Source organism: Fundulus heteroclitus, chromosome 6 (assembly GCF_011125445.2).
Source record: "Fundulus heteroclitus isolate FHET01 chromosome 6, MU-UCD_Fhet_4.1, whole genome shotgun sequence".
Classification (NCBI taxonomy): domain Eukaryota; kingdom Metazoa; phylum Chordata; class Actinopteri; order Cyprinodontiformes; family Fundulidae; genus Fundulus; species Fundulus heteroclitus.
This window is the reverse complement of record NC_046366.1, coordinates 28,872,505-28,890,994: the sequence shown is the minus strand read 5'-3', so window position 1 is coordinate 28,890,994 and position 18,490 is coordinate 28,872,505. Positions and strand designations below refer to the sequence as shown.

The window sequence follows — 18,490 nt, the reverse complement described above, 5'->3', positions numbered from 1 at the left end:
GGACTATTGGTTGGATTTAGATATTTACTTAACTTTCATTAATTAGTTTTGGTCCATGGGTCCCAATTTTAGCTTTCATTGGTTGCTGTCCTTCTAGATTCTACAAGATGAACCTTCACTCCAGTTTCAAGTCTTTAGCAGCTTCTAAAAGCTTCCTTTACAGTTTTGCCCCGTATTTAACTCCATCCTCCTGACGACACCACTCTCATCGGACTCATCTCTGATGGTGACAAGTCCGTCTACAGGTGGGAGGCTGAGCATCTGGCGACCTGGTGCAGGGAGAACAACCTGGAGCTCAACGCTGTAAAAACACTGGAGATGGTTGTGGACTTCAGGAAGTACTCAGCCCCAGTTACCCCCATCACCCTCTGTGACTCCACCATTGACACTGTGGAGTCTTTCCGCTTCCTGGGAACTATCATCTCCCAGGAAATTCAACCTACCAAGGACAATGATGGTGCACTTCTACTCCTCCATCATTGAGTCCATCCTCACCTCCTCCATCACCATCTGGTACGCTGGTGCCACCGCTAAGGACAAGGGCAGACTGCAGTGTGTCATCCGGTCTGCAGAGAAGGTGATTGGCTGCAATCTTCCATCTCTCCAGGACCTGTATGCCTCCAGGACTCTGAGGCGTGCAGAGAAGATTGTGGTTGATCCCTCGCACCCCAGTGACAGACTATTTCAGTCACTTCCCTCTAGCAGGAGGCTGCACCATCAACACCTAGTCAAATTCCTTGTAAGTGCAAACCTACTTGGCAATAAACTTCTGATTCTGATTCTGATCTACCCATCAACTCTGACCTGTTTACCTGTCCCTGCCACAGAGAAACCTTTCCACAGGATAATCCTTCACCACCATGTTTCCGTACTTTGTCCTATGCATTACTGGTGGCAAACTTCAAACAGCATTTCTTTTAGCAATTCCTTCCTTCTTGTCACTCTTCCATAAAGCCCAGATTTGTGGTATGTTGGCTATAACTCGTTTACAAATTATGTTACCTCAACTGTAGATCTGTAAAGCTCCTCCAGACTTAAGATGAAACTCTTGGCTGCTTCTCTGATGAATCCATCCTGTCAGTTAAGGTGGATTGTCATGTCTTGCTAATTTTGCAGTTGTGCCATATATGTGTCTCTGGAATCCTTTTCAATATTCAAATTTGACTGCATGAATTTAGGAATAAATCATCTTCATCATTGACTCTTCAACATTAAATGCTTTTAAAAATATAATTAAAATGTAAATACATTTTTAAACTTAACAAGGAATTCCACATAGTTTACATCCCCATTTCATAATGTGTTGAGCTTCTCTTTTCAGTTGGTTAATTTAAGCCATTTAAAGTCACAATACTTGCTGTGAGATAGGCTATAAGGTCAAAGAAAATCAGCTTTCATCATCATCCTCAAGTCAACTCCACTATTCAAACAAACACTTTTTTGTTACACTTATTTATGACAGATAAACATGAAACATGGATAGGCCTAAACCAGCTTTTATTTTGAAAATGAAACAGATAGGGAAGCAAAAGTCAACAGCAGGACAGATCAACCTTGCAGTCACTACAAGCAAATCAGAAGCAAAAGTATAATTTAAGATTGAATCAAAAGTGACATAAAGAATGGGATGGGAAGATGGCATTATAGGATTCAAAAGAGAGTAGGAGAGATGAGAGCAGGGAGGACAAAAAGAAAAGAAGAGAAAGTATTGGCAAGATTAAGATTTGGACATATATTGGACTTAATAGCTCATTACTTAGAATACAACAGCATAATACGGGAATATGTCAATATTGTGGAGAAAATGAAACAACAGAACATATTTTATCTTGTGAGAGATATGAGATTAAGGGAAGATTAATGTTGGAGGAATTTAGGAATAATGAAGAAAAAAATAATTTATTAAACATACTGCAGGAATATTCATAAAGTAAAAGCGTTAACATTTTATTGGGGTTTTCAGGAAAACAAAGTTATTAACAAAATATGATAAAACATGTTTAAGCTAATGTAGATATTTTGACCCACACTCCATATCAGTAGGTGGCGGTAATGCTAACCAAACGTTTATTGCCAACCGCCAATAAAAACCAAGAAGAAGAAGAAGAACCGGAAACAATCTGCTCTGCGCAGGCGCATTAGTGCCACATGTTGTTTTGTAGTCAAAGGCGTGTATAGCTAAAAGATAGTCGCACATGCCATCAGTTAGTGGTTTAAACTCGGTTTTTGTGGAGCTATTATTCATTTTATCTCTAACGTATGTGTCAGTTTGCGGTTTAAGGAGTTGTCATTTGAGTTTAGCGGCACAGTTCTGAGTAAATAAAGTTATAGAGCCCGGCTTAGCCCGCTAGCTCATCTCTGCTGGAGCGAACAGAGGCAGCAGCAGCAGCAGCATGGCAGCGGTGTTGGAGCTCATCGCTGGCAGCTATGAGCAAATCACCTTCGGATACCGAGTACAAACGGCCGAAAACGTGAGTAGGCTTGGAATTTATTTTATTCATTTATTTTTGTATGTGCAGGAAAATGTCACTGCTCTTCTTTGAAGATTCACGGTGTGAACTCAGGGTACATTATGATTTGTTGTCTTACTTTTACTCTTACTTATTTCTACTGTCTTAGATGTGGAAATGATAGTGGGTATATTTATGTTTAGAGGAGTCAAAGTTAGGCTTTTGGGCCTAAGGAGGACACTCTGTTGAGGATGGTAATAGTCACATCATGCTGTGTGATCGATTTGCTGCCAGTGGATGGAATTACGCAGGTGTAACTCAGAATTATCCAATTTAATTTCAAATCAACAGATTTTGAATGATATTTAGATGCATAAATAAAAAACATGGCCTAACCTACGTTTTCAGTTACCGAACTATATTAAATCCTCAAATTTATTCTGACTTGTTTACATTTTTAAATAACACTCATTGCAACACCTGTTTGTAAGATTTGAGTTTTTAACCTTAGAGCAATGTCCCAACCGTGAAGGATGATGGTAGCATCATAATACCGTAGGACAGATTTATCATTGATGATGATGATGAAGTTTCTAAAGTGGATGGAATAATGAAGAAGAAACAACTTCCAAATTCCTCAACTTAATTTTAAATCAACAGCAAGAAGAGGATAATTTATACGTTATAGTCAAATAAGCATTGCTAAGATTGTTTGTGATGTTTTCAAATAGCAAATAAGTCACTGCGTGTTAATATGAAGTAATATTGTTGTAAATAAGCATTGAGCTGGTGACTAATGAGAGAAAGGAAGCACATAGGTGACATTGCTTTATGTCAAAAACTATTTTATTTTGAGAGTCGAACAAAATCTTTTGCCTTGCCTCTTTTGCTCTGTCTTGTCGTTTTATTTTTATTTTGCCCCATTAATCTCCTCTAATTTGCACGTCTTGTGTGAGCATTTGTGATTTTAAGGCATTACAAAAGAGACGTTTTTTTTTTTTTGTTTTTTTTTGCAGGAATGGACAGCCAAAGCGGACTTTACACACCATGCTCACACGGCCTCCATATCAGCTGTGGCGGCCAGCGAGAGGTTCGTGGTCACGGGAAGCAAAGACGAAACTATACAATTGTACGACATGAAGAAGAGAACCGATCATGGGGCTCTGCTGCATCATGATGGTACGAGTGGCTGATTTTAATTTGTCTGAAGCTGAAAAACCCCATAGACTTTTATTGTGCATGGAATTCCCTTTCCCCTTCTCTCAAGTTTTCTTAATTTAAGCTAGCTTCTCACACTATGAACGAAAGAGGTGGTCAGTGACTATCTTTGTTATAAAACTTAGTGGGACTTTAATGATAATGACTCCCAAGACGCCTTTGCTCCACAGGCACGATCACTTGCCTCGAGTTCTACGGGAATTCTCACTTGCTGAGTGGAGGAGAAGATGGGCTCCTGTGTGTGTGGAGCACAAAGAAGTGGGAGTGTCTGAAGACGATCAGAGCTCATAAGTGAGTATGAAGTTTCCACGGTTTGGCTCCAGTGGTTCGTTGTGAATGGTGTTCCTCATTGCTGTCATTTTCCTCAGAGGTCACGTTACTTCACTCTCCGTCCATCCTTCGGGGAAACTGGCGCTTTCAGTCGGGACAGACAAGACTCTGAGGTAAAGCTCGCATCTCATCTCTATTATTACCTGCAGGGTTTCGATGCAGTCTGGAGAATTTGATTTAAGAGATTTCTAGCTTTGGATGTTTGAGTGTTTTTGAGAAGGGAATGTTTTCCACACTAGATTCGCTGATTTGCACATTTGCACATTGTATCGTATCCTGCAAAATTGATGCTGCACCTTAACCGGAAACGTACTGCAAAACTGTGTACAATGCAACTGTCTACTTTTAAATCACTGCTGCACCCTACTGCATATTTGTCTACATTTGGTTTACATTGTTTACATTTCAACTGCCTACTGTTCACTGCTGCACTTTATCCGGAAGTAAATTGAAATTTATCCTGTAAGTGACTGCGATTGATCACTGCACTTTATCCTGTACTGTAATTCACTGCAAGGTATCCTGTAGAGTTACTGCAATATTTCTGAGCTGTGTGAAAACGAAATTTCGTTCTGTATGCACTCTGTGTATACAAAATGACAATAAAGAAAGTCTAAGTCTAAGTCTTTTCTCTTTCCGCTGTCTAAATGTTACATCCATCTGTCATCCCTTCATCCGTTTGTTTATCCCTCTCTGTCTATTCATCCATCTATTTCCTTACAGGTTTTTTTTAAACTCTATATTTAAAGTGTGACCGCTGAACATCTGTGTATTAAAAATATCCATAAATGAGCTGAGAACTCTGGAAATTTGACTGTAGAAGACTGTGATGTTAAGCTGAGTTGGAATTAGGCTTATATAAATTAAATTTAATTGAAAAACAGATGTCTATGTCTGGTGCAGTTTTGGTTAGGAGGTCATTCCTTTGTCATTCAGTGATGTAACGAGGTTTGCTGAGCAATCTAAAAAGATACTCAGTTTTTTTTTGTTTTTTTTTTTTACTCCATGAAATGTTATTAAAGTAAAAATTTAAAGGATTATGCAGTAAAACTACTCCTAGAAGTACTTTTTTTTTTAAAAGTTAGTCTGGTAAATGTAACTGAGTAATGTTAGACCTTCCTCTGGTATTTAGACTTAGAAAATGTGTAGCAACCTTTCACTTAGGCTCTTTATTAAAAATAAGAGCTTAATACACCTTTTTATCTTTAAAGAACCTGGAATCTCATCAATGGAAGATCAGCTTTTATCAAAAACATCAAGCAGAGTAAGTTTAACTTTGACTAGAAAAACAGCCTTTAATTTGTGATACAATCATATTATTAACGTGTTGTTTATATACTTTTTTTTTTTTTTATTAGATGCTCACATAGTGAGATGGTCTCCAGATGGCGACAGATATGTGGTTGTGGTGAACGACAAAGTTGATATCTACAAGCTGGAGACGGCGTCAATAACGGGAACGATGACAAACCCGAAGAGGATCTCATCTGTGAAATTCTTAAATGTGAGTTCCCTAATCAAGACTTGGTTTCCTGAATGTGTACAAGCTGGATTGGGGATGTTAATATCAGCCCGGTTTTACTTATTGGACCCATACCCGTGTTAATGGTGAAATATTATGCATCGCTAGTTTGGATTTACAATACTGGGGAAACTGTAGATGTTCCTCCCATTGGGTTTTTTAAAGGAATCAAAGATTCTTTGGAGTCTTTTCAGGATTTGTTAAGGCTTTTGTCTTTGCTTTGGACCTTTTTCAGTCTGGTTCTTGTAGACTGTGACGGGATATTGCTTAGTGTGTGCTCTGAAAATTGAGAAAATTAAACATGTAGAAATGGCAACAACAAAACTGGCTCATGCTCTGACCTGCTCAGGGTGTTATAACACTCCTCAGAACCAAAAATAAATGGAATGAAGAAACCAGAGTGTTGCACCATACCATTTGTTTAACCGCAGTAAGGAATCAGTAAGAACAGTTTAATGGGTTTTGGTTGCTGTCAGTCTGAACGAGTCTTGTTTGTCTTTCAGAACTCCGTCCTGGCCGTCGCAGGAGACGACGAAACCGTGAGGTTCTGTGATGTTGGAAAGGCTAAATGGGTTTGCGAGTTCAGAGCTCATGAAACGAGGTACATTACTTGAGAATCTGTGCAGCAGTGTATTAAATCTTACACTGTGACAAGAACTGTTAGCTGGTTTATTTTGATCATATTGAGCTTGGCATGGACAAATCAATTTAAGATTTTCCTAACCCATGTACTGTACATCTCCCTCTATATGTATATCATAATATTAATCTGTCAGATTTCTATATATAAACCGTTTTATGTAATCTTAAAACCAGAATTACTGCGACCCCTGCCTAATTTAGGTTTAAAATTGTTTATTCAACCAACAAATATGTTCATGGTTGTTTGTCGCATCTCTTTGTGGTTTCAGAGTAAAGGCAGTCGATAGTTTGATTTTGGATGATTTCTGCCTGTTGGTAACGGCTTCAAATGATGGGTACATAAAAATGTGGAAAATCCATCTCAAAGAGGTACGTCTTTGTTCTTTTGTCTCCATAAATCAAAATAAATGGTTTATCACAGAATCTTGCGCATTTACTGCTACCTATTGTTAGGATGTGTGGGAAAAAAAACCTAAAATAGAATAATCTTTTAATGCACTAAAATCTCACTCTGACTTTTGAAAATGTCAAGATTTAATTAGTGGGGAGGGGGACTGTTCGGTAAACCAGATGTTCTATAAACATGTAATTAATAAAATTAAGACATCTTGTATAGCTGGGTACAAATAAAATTCCCCTTAAAAAAAGATGTATCTATTTTAATGCTCTGGACCATTTCCTTTAATTCTTAGAAATGGTATAAACTGAAAAATGCGGCATTCAAGTAGGGCAGATATTTATTTTTCATTTGTCAACAAACACTTCGCGTAGGGTTGAATCAAACCACAAATATGTGGGAAACTCCTCATGCCAACTGTAAGAAATGGTGGAAGATGTGTGATACTGGGCCTATTTCTCTTCTGGAATACTGTTAAATTGTGTCACAGGCCGGCTCAATGCCCATGACAAAAAGGAGGGGAGACAAAACGGTTTAGGCCAATCAACAGTTTATTGTAACCTATAAGTAACTTTAAATAAATAAAACAGGGATCAGATGTGAGTCTGTAAGAATGTTTAGTGTGTGCAGTGTATGAGTGGGTGAACATGTATGTGAGAATGTGTCTGAATGTTAACCAAAACCAAACGGAACCAACCAACAAAGTGAGTACCTGGAGGAGCAGAGAGAGAGAGAGTGTTAATGGAGCCCAACTTATATAATGAGCCCAAGTGGCTCCAATTAATAAGACCCGCCTCTGCCTGCAGGAGGAACCGCCCCTGCAGGTCAGAGGAAAGGGCCGTGACACCCCCCTCCTTAAAATAAGGGTTCCACCCTCAACCCAAAATTTGGCCCACATTAAAACCAATTCAAAATGTTCCCCAAAACACAAATAGCTACCAGTCCCAGCTCTAGTCGTTGCTCTGCATCCCTGACCAACTGTCCATCCCTCCATCTCAGCAGCCCTGGTACCTGGGGAGCAGTTTAAGAGAAGGAGGAAGAGACAGCCAGCAGAGGAAAACAGAGAAACAAATAAAGTTAGTTCAATGGAGCACGGGACAAAGCGTCAGCTATAATGTTACTTTTACCACTGATGTGTCTAATGTCAAGGTTATAAGGCTGTAGGAACAAGGCCCAACGCATCAGCCGCTGGTTGGGATTCTGCAAAGACTTCAAAAATGTAAGTGGATTATGGTCAGTGAAAACGATCAAAGGAGTCAAACCAGAGCCGACATAGACCTCGAAGTGCTGTAAAGCCCAGATGAGGCCTAGTGCCTCCTTTTCTATGACAGAATAGTTTTGCTGGTACTTATTAAATTTCCGGGAGAAGAAACTGACAGGACACTCAACTCCCTCGTCACTTTCTTGCAGTAAGACAGCCCCAGCCCCTATCTGACTAGCATCTACCTGTAATTTGAAGGGTTGACCAAAACGTGGTGCTGCCAACACAGGAGCTGAACACAAAAGAGCCTTTACTGCCTCAAATGCTGCATGGCACTGGGTGGACCAGATGAACTCAGCTTTGGCCTTCAACAGGTTGGTCAGGGGAGACACTACTACGGAAAAGTTTTTACAAAAGGCACGGTAGTAGCCTGCCATTCCCAGGAAGCGCATTAGTTCCTTCTTGGTGGTTGGCTGTGGGAACTGCTTCACAGCGGCGATCTTTGCTTCCAAAGGACGAACAAAACCCTGACCAACAATTTTTCCAAGATAAGTCACAGTGGCTTTGGCAAACTCACACTTTGCCAAATTAACAGTCAGCCTGGCCCACACCAGTTTTTCAAATAGGGCTTGTACTCGCCGGATGTGCTCCTCCCAACAATCTGAATAAACGACTACATCGTCCAGATACACAGCACACCCTTCCAGACCTGACACCACCAGATTCATCAGCCTCTGGAAGGTGGCTGGAGCATTCCGCAACCCGAAAGGCATTACGTTGTAACAGTACAAGCCAGATGGAATGACAAAAGCAGCAATCTCACAGGCTCTCTTTGTCAAAGGCACCTGCCAATACCCTTTAAGAAGATCAAATTTGCTAACAAACTTTGCTGACCCAACTTGATCTATGCAGTCCTCCATCCTAGGAAGAGGAAAAAGATCTGCTTTAGTGACACTGTTTACTTTTCGATAATCAGTACAAGGTCTAAAAGTTGAGTCAGACTTTCTAACTAAAAGACAGGGTGATGCCCAATTGGAAGAGCATGGCTCAGCAATTTTATTTTTCAACATGTATTGCACCTCTGTCTCCAACTGTTGTTTCTTCTCCTCGGATACTCTATAAAACCTTTGTTTAATGGGTTTAGCCTCTCCAATGTCTATGTCATGCTCGATTAAATGAGTCTGTGAAGGAGTGTCAGAAAACAAAGTAGGATAACTTCTAATGAGTGCCACCAACTCATCACGTTTACCACAATCTAGATGATCTACCAGTGCACTAAGATTTTGCAAAGTCTGAGAGTTTTTCAAACGACCTCTCAAAACTTCATCTGAAACCACAGCTACCTCCTCTTCTCCCCCCTCCAAAAAGTTAAGGCCACTAGGGACAGTGATGAGTGCAGCAGCCAACGCTGACCTCACTGCTGAAGTGCTTTCAACTTGAACTGGACTACGGGAATGATAGGACTTTAGCAGGTTTATGTGACATAGTTTAGAGGATTTCCTATGACCTGGGGTTTCAATGAGATAGTTTAAATCGGACACTTTACGCAACACTGTAAATGGACCATAATATTTTGCCTGAAACGGTGAATTTACAAGTGGCAAAAGAGCAAGGACACGATCACCAGGACTAAACTTGCGCAGCTCAGCTTGTCTGTCATATTTCTGTTTCATTTTCTTTTGAGACAATTCCAGTTTTTCCTTAGCCAGTTCACCAGCTCTGTATAACTTCAGTCTAAACCCATTCACATAGTCAAGAAGGTTTTGAGGTGGTTCATCAGGCAAACAACCATCCTGCAAAACTGCTAATGGCCCTCGGACTTTGTGACCAAACACTAAATCATTTGGGCTAAACCCTGTGCTTTCCTGCACTACTTCACGAGCGGCTAGTAACAACCAGGGTAACCCTTCCTCCCAATCTGCTGACAACTCTGTACAGTATGCACGAAGCAAAGACTTTAAAGTCTGATGAAAACGTTCCAAAGCTCCTTGGCTTTGAGCATGGAATGCAGTAGACTTGTTATGATTAACTTTAAGCTGTTTAAGAATTTGGGCAAACAAATGGGAAGTGAAATTAGAACCCTGATCTGACTGAATAACTTTTGGAATACCAAATGTAGAAATAAACTGAGTCAATGCTTTTACAACTGATTTTGAAGTTATTGTGCGAAGTGGAAAAGCAGCCGGATATCTAGTTGCTTGGCACATTACAGTCAATAGATAGCTATGTCCAGACTTAGACCGTGGTAATGGCCCAACACAATCAATAATGAGATGTTCAAAAGGCTGCCCTATGGCTGGGATTGGGTACAAAGGTGCTGGCTTGACTACCTGGTTTGGTTTGCTGGTGAGCTGACATGTATGACAAGTCCTAATAAACTGAGTTACATCTCTTTTAAGACGTGGCCAGAAAAAATGACGGAGTATGCGGTCACAAGTTTTACGCACACCCAGATGACCTGCTACTTCACCATGTGATGTTTGTAAAACCTTGTTTCTCAATACAGTTGGGACAACTACTTGAAAGACTGGATCTCCCAAACCCTGGTCACTCTGTGGAACCCATTTCCTAACTAAAACTTCATCTAGAAGGAAATAACACATAGCACTGTCTCTCACAACTGACTCAGGCATAACATTAGCAAAAAGATTAGACAAAGTTGTATCAGCTTTTTGTTCAGCTACTAATGTATCTTTAGAAGTAGACAACTGTTCAGGTCAGAGGAAAGGGCCGTGACAATTGAAAGCCATCATAAAGTATTTGAAATGCCACAACTGACATGAAAACATGGTGGATTATACCATAAAACTAAAAATGGTTCAACTTTAGATCTCTTATCATGATAATGATCCAAAACACAGTTTGGATCACGGTAGTAATTCCCCAGACACATGTTGAACCGTCTTCCATGGCCATCTCAGACCTAAATCCCACAGAAAGCCTGCGGGGTGAGCTAGAGAGAACGGCGCAGAAGGTCTATATATGCTTTTTAGTGCTACCCTTTTGGTAAAGGTGTGATTGACAAAGTAATAATTAATGACAGGCTTTCCAATGAAAAATACAGAATTGTTTTTTTGTGACTATTTCTGCTGTCGACCAGGAGCTGGAGCCTCCTATCCTTCTGGGGGAAGTGAACACAACAGCTAGACTGACGTGCCTCTCTGTGTGGAGACCTTCGTCGTTGCAGCAGATATCTGATGACCCATCTAATGCAACAACATCTGAAGGTGGAGTCCTGAAAACAAAAACCTGCATCTCACTCTGTGGACTAGTTTTAGGAACTTTATGATATTACTCTCTTGAATAAAACTGGTCTCTGTAATTTTACATCTGAACATAATATTATGTCTTGAATCTAGATGCAGCCAGCTCAGCATTTTAATCATTATTAATGTTTGTTATGTGAGCATCTCCAAACTAAATAGGAGCATTTTCCCTTAAGCATTTCTCAGCTGTTTTTAGATGGCAATAAATGTTTTCTCTTCCACTGTCCTCAGAACATGCTCAGGAACTTGATAAGAAGAAGAAAAGAGTCCGAGAGACAACAGAAGAAGTAATTGTCGAGGACGAGAGCAAACCCAAAAAGAAGAAGAAAAAAGACGGCGGCAAAAAGACTGTCAAAAAATAATAAAAAGAATAATAATTTCAACTGATTCATGCTTTTATGTCAATTTACTGTCTTATACAAACATTTGCATATTGTTGTCAGATCTAGTTTGACTCTTTGTGAATGTATTTTTTTCTTTTTGTTTTAATTTGATTGCGATGGACATAGAACAAATTTCTTGTAAAACACCTTTTGCAGGAATACATTTTAATCAATATGTTGCTTTAGAAGTTTAAGTCAAAACATTTGTACAGGATTAGGTTGCTAAAAGAGAGCGTTCTTTCAGATATTTTATTTTGAAAGTGGCTAACTTTCATTGAGGCGGAAATGTTTAGACTCACTTTTAACGAAGTAATACTTGTAAATCTAGTTTTATGAGGTTCTATGTTACTTTTTATAAATTACCAGTTTGTTTAATTTTAATAAGGCAAATATTAATGTTACAGCTAATGACGGCATCCATTTAGCGCTTTTATTTTGAAAGTGGCCAACTTCCGTTGACGCGGAAATGTTTCGACGGACAAATGATAAACTTGCGATGGTTTTCTTGTAAATGTAGTTTCTACAGCGTTTTACGTTGCTGTTTATATAAGAATAATTTAATTTTAATAAATCAAAAATTAAACAAGCCCACAGCTAACGAGCGGAATAATTTAGATCATTTATTTTGAAAGTGGCTAACATCCGTTAAGGCGGAAGTGTTTGGACGGATGTTGTCAAAGACGGACTTGGCGTGATTTTATTGTAAATCTTATTTTCTATGAGGTTTTACGTTGCTGTTTATGAACTAACCGTGATTTGTTCATTTATCTCTTTTTTTTTTTTGTAATTAAATGGTAGCAGAATTAAAGCTACTAAATTAGAGCCATCTGCCACAGCTTTTATTTTGAAAGGGAATAACTGCCGTTAAAGCGGAAGCGTTTCGACACGTTATCAAATCAAGTTTTAGGAGTTGCTCAGCTGTTTGCGAATAAAGAGACAAAGTTTGGACAACTTGTGTTGCCAGGTCTTATTTCTCTGTCCGGGTTTAGCTCCGTAAAGCCGAACCTGTTGCCGTAGCAGCACCGTGTTCAGTGTTTTAGTCATGGACTGGATTGGCTTCGGCTATGCTCTGTTTGTGTCAGCAGGAGGAGTCATAGGTTATGCTAAAGCAGGTATGCTTTTTAATCATTATATTAGACAAACGCCACAGACTTTTTAACTTGGAGGGTATCTTTCTTTCTTCGAGTAAAACGATTTAAACAAGGAAGTAAAAAGAACATTTAGCACGTCTGTAGTTACAAAATCCAAAATGTTAGCGTTATTGTCTTCATATTTCCCCTCTAAACAGCCAGACCTTGTAGTATTTCAATATATATTTTTTAATTTGTCAATAGTTTTCCTGTCGTTTCAAGTTTTACTTCAGTCATATTTCCTTCTAACTTTTGTTCAGATACAAATGCAGTAGAAACCCTGTGCAAATCTTTGCCCTATGTGAAAAAAGTAGTGCCCCCTCCCTTAATAATGAATTAAATGCGTTTTATCACATTTTTTGGATTCAGTTTAATTAGCCACTCCCAGTCCTGATTGGTGCCTGAGTGTAGCTTAAATTACCTAAAAAGTTGTACTCGTCTGACAGCATGAAGTAGGCTAGAAGCTCTAAAAAAAAAACACATCGTGCTTTGATGTAAAGAAGTTCTAAAACGGATAAAAACTTAGATTTATCAGCATGGCTATTGCCAGAGAATGACCCTCAGGGCTATTATCCACGACCTGAGAAATGACGGCTAAGTGGTGAACCTCCTCAGGGAGTAAATTGAGGACTCATCCTGGATGTCACAATAAAACCCAGAACATCTAAAGTACCGCGGACCTCGCTTGGTTCAGTTCTGGTCAGTGTTCATGATTCTGTAATCAGAAATAGACACTGGGGAGACAACTAGTCTGTGGGAGAGCTCCATGTCTAAAACCACTGGTGACAAAAAGAACAACAACAACCCACAAAGATTCATCTCATGTTTGCCTGAAAAAAAAAAAAAAAGCACATTGATTCCCAAGATTTTTGGGAAACTATTTTGTGGATTATTAGACAAAAGTTTATGCTGGACAATTTGCTGGAACTGATAGAGCCATGAATAATTCTGAAATCCTAAAGGAGAATATTTGGCCATCAGTGTATGACTGAAACTTCAGCACACTTGGGTTATGCAGCAGGACAGGGATCCAAATTACACGTCCCCAAGTCCAAATCTGAACGGCTCGAAGCAACAAAATGAAGATTTTGGAGCGGCGTAGTCAAAGTATGGACCTAATTTAAATTGAGATGACCTTATCCAGGTCGTTTATACTCAGAAACACTCCAATAAAACTGTTTAGCAAAGACGAGTGGGTCATAACTTCTCAACAGTGATCCAAATAACTCAATATCAGGGTATTGTAAATGCTTGTTGCCGGGTGATACTACCAGACATTAGCTTTTGTGGACAGATTGGTTTTCATATTGGACCAAAGTGGTTTAGGCTTTTCTCCTTAAAATAAATCTTTTTAAAACTGCTCTTTATTTTTACTCAGGTTATGGTTATCTGATATTAAAACATGTTTGATCTAAAACTTTTAAATGTGACCAAAAAAGAAAAAAAAAAGCGAAAGAAGAAAATTTGGGAGCCAGTGGCTACATTTTAATACATTTAATTAAACAAAATGAAACAAATGTGTGAATTCCTGTGACGCTTTTAACCCAAATTCTGAAATCTGCCATCAGTCGGTTAAGCTTTATTTTAATTAAGGCGCGTCAGAGTAAAGGGGATGGAATCCAAATGCAAAACCACACTTTTTATTTTTAGCTTCAACAAAAAATGTCAGTCATTCACAATTATGCTTCCACTTCAGTTAAACACTGTGTTGGATCTGTCAGATCAAATCCCAATAAAATACATTTAATTCTATGGATGTAACATACTATAAAGGAGATAAAACAAAGCCAAGGTTAACAGAAATATGACTGCCGCCCCCCCACAGGCAGCGTCACTTCGCTGGTCGCCGGTCTCCTGTTCGGCCTGTCGGCTGCTGTCGGCGCTTATCTGGCATCTCAGAATCCCAGGAATGTGTGGCTTTCGCTGGGTGAGTTTGCTCATTTAGCTGAACTAAAGGTAGGGCTGCGATGACAGCAGCTTTCATCTAACCATCGTGTTTTTCCCTCTACACGCAGGCACCGCGGGAACCTTGGCTGTAGTGATGGGTCTGAGATTTCTGAGCTCCTGGAAGGTCATGCCAGCTGGTTTGATGACTTTGGCGAGGTATCGTTGCCTCCCCCTAACCTCTGCTGAGGTCACGCAGGCAAGCGTTTGTCAAAGCGATTAATTATTTTAACGTCTGTTTTTTAGTTTGCTGATGCTGACCAAGATCATCGTTGGAATGCTAAAGTCGAGACCACACAAACCTTGAACTGTCATTTAAACGTTGAATACATCCATATACGAAAGTTTTACAAAATGCTTGTTTTCTTTGTTTATAAAACGTTTTGTTTGGTGATAATCCTGTTAAAATAAAAAATAAAAAAATCAACTTAAGTATAAAATGCTCTATTTTATTTAACCTTTAATGTAACCAGATAAAAACACATTGAGATCAAGACCTTATTCACTAATTACTAAAAAAAAAAAAAAAAAAAAAAAAAAAAATATATATATATATATATATATATATATATATATATATATATATATATATATATATATATATATATATATATATATATATATTACAGTATTTAAAAGATACTAGAAATGAGCAACTTGTAAAATAAAGCTTAATATTTAATACAATAGCAGATGCAGTCATGGTAAAAAAAATAAGTCTCTCTCAATTCTAAGAATTATCGGGCTTTTACCAAACTACAAAGTTATATTAAACTAACTTCAAATGAACAAAAACAAGTAATTTATAAAAATGTATTAAAGAGAGATTATGCTAAAATAATAATAAAAAAAGTTGTTAGAGAAAAACTAACTATATCTTTGCTAACAGCATGCTGCTGATTAAACTGACCTGATTAAAGAGTTTATTCGTGTTAGAAGCCCCATTTATGGCAATAGTAGACAGGACTGAAATAATGGAAGCTGTAAAAGCAACAGACGGTATGGGATAGGATGGAAGGGATCCAGAGACTCTACACAGACGACAGCAGCCGCTCCAGAACCACAGACGTCAGAGGTGTTTTACCTGGGCTAAGCGCTAAAAGAACTGGACAGTTCTTTTAGTGCAAAGTCCTCTTTTCTGACAAAAGTCAAGTTTGCAGTTAAATCAAGCTCCCAGAGCCTGGAGGAAGAGCGGAGACCCAGATAAGCCACGTTGCTGGAAGTCCAGTGTGAAGTTTCCCCGGTCAGTGATGTCATCTGCCGGTGAAGGTCCACTGTGTGTTTTCTGAAGTCCACAGTCATCGCAGCCGTCTGCCAGGAAGTTCTAGAGCACTTCATGTTTCCCAATGCAGACACCCTAAGTGGAGAGGCTGATTTTCTTTTCCAGCAGAACTTGTTGCCTCCTGACCACGCTGCCAAACGCACCTTAAACCTGGTTCAGTGACCATGGTGTTCCTGTTCTTGATCGGCCAGCAAACGTCCCTGACCTGAACGCCGGCATAGAGAATCTCTGTTCTGGTGTCAAGAGGAAGATGAGAGACACCAGCCCAAACGAGGCAGATGACCCAAAGGCAGCGATCGGAGCAATCTGGGCTTCCATTACATCTACTCAGCTCCGCAGGCTGATCGCCTCTATGCCACGGCGCATTGAAGCAGTAATTCAAGAGGATTGCACTGCAAAAACGGAACTAAAAATTAGTAAGATTTTCTTAAAATGAGTGTATTTGTCCTTGATTTGAGCGGGTAAATAAGATTATCTGCCAATGGAAGTAGAGTTTTGCACTTATAATAGGAACAACTCATCTCCATCATCTTATTTCAAGTGCAGTATATCTAATTATCTTACTTTAGGGGTCCAAACACTCATTCCATTGGCAGATAATCTTATTTACCTGCTCAAATGTAGGACAAAAACACACATTTTAAGAACATTTTACTTATTTTTAGGTCCGTTTTTGCAGTGTGGGTGCATAGAATCACAAATACAAAGTCTCACATTCCTGCTTAAAATATCTTTTTCTTTTGGATCTGATGTAATGGTCTGATTTTCCGAGACACTAAATTTGGTGTTTTAATTATCTGTGACCAATTGTCATCAAAATTTACCAGAAATATCGGCTTTATATAGTTTAATCTGTGTGTAATGAATCAGTATAATATGAGTTTCAGTTTCTGAACCGAGTCACTAAAGAAAAAAAAAATAGACAGTAGATTTATATTCTAATTTTTGGAGCTTTACTTGTACATAAATACTTTGGCCTTCAAGGGTTAAATGTGTAAAACGCCTGTGTAAAAGAGTGGGACACAAGTTTTCCATAACCATTAGAAACTATTAGTCAAACTGGAAAAGAAAATGTTAACGAAACATGGAATTTACTTACTTTCTCACACATTAGGTTTGTTAATTTTCATTTGCTTTTAATGACTGTGTTTTTTTTTTTTTCATATAACCTGATCAAGATAATTTCTCCAAAAATAACTCCAGAACTGAAAGAGGGAGGACTTACGTTCTACCATAACTGCATAGCTACAAATTGGTAGAAAATTAAAAAAAAAAAGCTCAACCACAAGGTCTCTGTGTGGGCGCCGCTCGCTGCTGGGCTATCGGTTGCCTCCATATTTGGCGGTCCAGTCCACTCGTCCGTGCACCGGCTGAAGGCTTGTGTTCCTGGAGAGGCCCGGCGTTCCTGTGCCGCTGGGCGCCGGTATCTGAGGATGCAGAGACCTACTCCTCCATCCCCCCAACTCTAAATAAACAGCAAACAGAAGGTAAAACTAAATGCAAAAGTCAGAGGAAGCGCTGTCTTCACCGCCGGTGGTTTGTACCTTCATTAGAAGGTGGCGCCTGGTTTAGATGCGGCCTGCTTTTAGAGGTTTTGATTTTATAGTCCGTCCTCAGATCGGCAGCGGATGACAGATCCACTAAAGCGTGAGCAAAAGGATAGAGGTTAAAAAAAAAAAGTTAAATATAACATATTTATAACCTTAGTTTTATCAACAAAACCCTTACCCACTGTTTGATGCGATGGTGAAACAAACGACTTGGGGCTGGTCGGGAAAAAATCTGGAAAAACATAGAAAATCAGGTTTAAGTTTATGGTTAACTTGACAATCTTTACCAAAAATTCAGATGAACCCTTTGAAACCTGACAAGTTTCTGACCCCCTTTCTCTCAGAGGTTGCTTATGTACATTTTGAGAAAGAATGGCGCTTAAAATTACAGAAAGATAAGAGGAGAAAATGGTTCACTTAATGCTTAACCAAGGAGAAAACCATTATTGTGTAGCCAAATTCTTAAATGCAGATTTTGTGTTGGCCAACATGTTAAACGACAGCTGTGATGGCAAAGTATTTCACTGCAAAAAGAGAACTAAAAGTAAGTAAAATTTTCTTGAAATGAGTGTATTTGTCCTTGATTTGAGCAGGAAAGTTTAAATGATCTCCTAATGGAATAATATTTATGCACTTAAAATAGGAACAACTCATCTCCATCATCTTATTTCAAGTGCAGTATATCTAATTATCCTATTTTAGGGGTCAAATACTCATTCCATTGGCGGATAATCTTATTTACCTGCTCAAATCGAGGACAAATACACTTGTTTCAAGAACATTTTACTTACTTTTAGTTTCCTTTTTTGCAGTGCACCCCTTGAACTTTTTACCATTTTGTCCTGTAGTAGGAACAAACTGATATTTTGTGGATTTTAAGAGATGGTGCATAATTATGATGTTCAAGGAAAAGGATAAATAGTTCTGAAGATTTTTTTTTTTTTTTTTTTTTACAAATAAAAATGTTATTAGTGTATAATAATCTCTCCACCCCCTTTATTATGATACCCTTAAATTAAATCTAATGCAATCTTAGTATAAATACACCCATTCTGCATGTCACGCATGGTAGGGGAACCATCATGCTATGGGAATGCTTCTATTCAGCAGTAACGGGGAAGCTGGTCAGTTGATGGAGATTTATGGCAGAAAACCTGCGTAAAGTCTGCAAAAGA

The 18,490-nt window shown here is 38.8% G+C and overlaps 3 protein-coding genes across 4 annotated transcripts in view; 2 read left to right on the top strand and 1 right to left on the bottom strand.

Moving 5' to 3' along the window:
- The first annotated feature begins 2,128 nt into the window (after positions 1–2,128).
- pak1ip1 (PAK1 interacting protein 1) lies at positions 2,129–11,411 on the top strand. Its single transcript, XM_021320901.2, has 10 exons — positions 2,129–2,471; positions 3,467–3,629; positions 3,839–3,959; positions 4,037–4,111; positions 5,210–5,262; positions 5,357–5,502; positions 6,024–6,121; positions 6,432–6,531; positions 10,861–10,987; positions 11,258–11,411. Exons 1-10 carry the CDS (start codon positions 2,394–2,396, stop codon positions 11,386–11,388), a joined length of 1,092 nt encoding a protein of 363 aa, XP_021176576.2. The 5' UTR covers positions 2,129–2,393; the 3' UTR covers positions 11,389–11,411.
- Positions 11,412–12,269: 858 nt separating this feature from the next.
- On the top strand, positions 12,270–14,923 carry tmem14cb (transmembrane protein 14Cb). Its single transcript, XM_012871334.3, has 4 exons — positions 12,270–12,521; positions 14,365–14,466; positions 14,555–14,642; positions 14,730–14,923. The coding sequence occupies exons 1-4, from the start codon at positions 12,452–12,454 to the stop codon at positions 14,788–14,790; spliced, it is 321 nt and encodes a 106-aa protein (XP_012726788.2). The 5' UTR covers positions 12,270–12,451; the 3' UTR covers positions 14,791–14,923.
- Positions 14,924–16,438: 1,515 nt separating this feature from the next.
- Positions 16,439–18,490, bottom strand: part of LOC105932232 (serine/threonine-protein kinase MAK) — a 41,062-nt gene continuing 39,010 nt past the window's right edge. For both annotated transcript variants that reach the window (XM_036138515.1, XM_036138516.1), the window contains 3 exons: positions 17,494–17,547; positions 17,310–17,405; positions 16,439–17,230 (listed from right to left, as the gene is read on the bottom strand). In XM_036138515.1, coding sequence (XP_035994408.1) covers positions 17,085–17,230; positions 17,310–17,405; positions 17,494–17,547 — 296 coding nt within the window. In that variant the 3' untranslated portion in view covers positions 16,439–17,084. The remainder of the gene's footprint in view (positions 17,231–17,309; positions 17,406–17,493; positions 17,548–18,490) is intronic.

What these genes read in the sequence shown, in the direction of transcription:
- tmem14cb (XM_012871334.3), top strand. Translation starts at nt 12,452, where the DNA reads ATGGACTGGATTGGCTTCGGCTATGCTCTGTTTGTGTCAGCAGGAGGA. An exon ending in CATAGGTTATGCTAAAGCAG is followed by an intron (nt 12,522 to 14,364) that starts GTATGCTTTTTA and finishes GCCCCCCCACAG; the next exon opens with GCAGCGTCACTTCGCTGGTC. An exon ending in GGTTTGATGACTTTGGCGAG is followed by an intron (nt 14,643 to 14,729) that starts GTATCGTTGCCT and finishes TCTGTTTTTTAG; the next exon opens with TTTGCTGATGCTGACCAAGA.
- pak1ip1 (XM_021320901.2), top strand. Translation starts at nt 2,394, where the DNA reads ATGGCAGCGGTGTTGGAGCTCATCGCTGGCAGCTATGAGCAAATCACC. An exon ending in GGCTCTGCTGCATCATGATG is followed by an intron (nt 3,630 to 3,838) that starts GTACGAGTGGCT and finishes TTTGCTCCACAG; the next exon opens with GCACGATCACTTGCCTCGAG. An exon ending in CATCTGTGAAATTCTTAAAT is followed by an intron (nt 5,503 to 6,023) that starts GTGAGTTCCCTA and finishes TTTGTCTTTCAG; the next exon opens with AACTCCGTCCTGGCCGTCGC.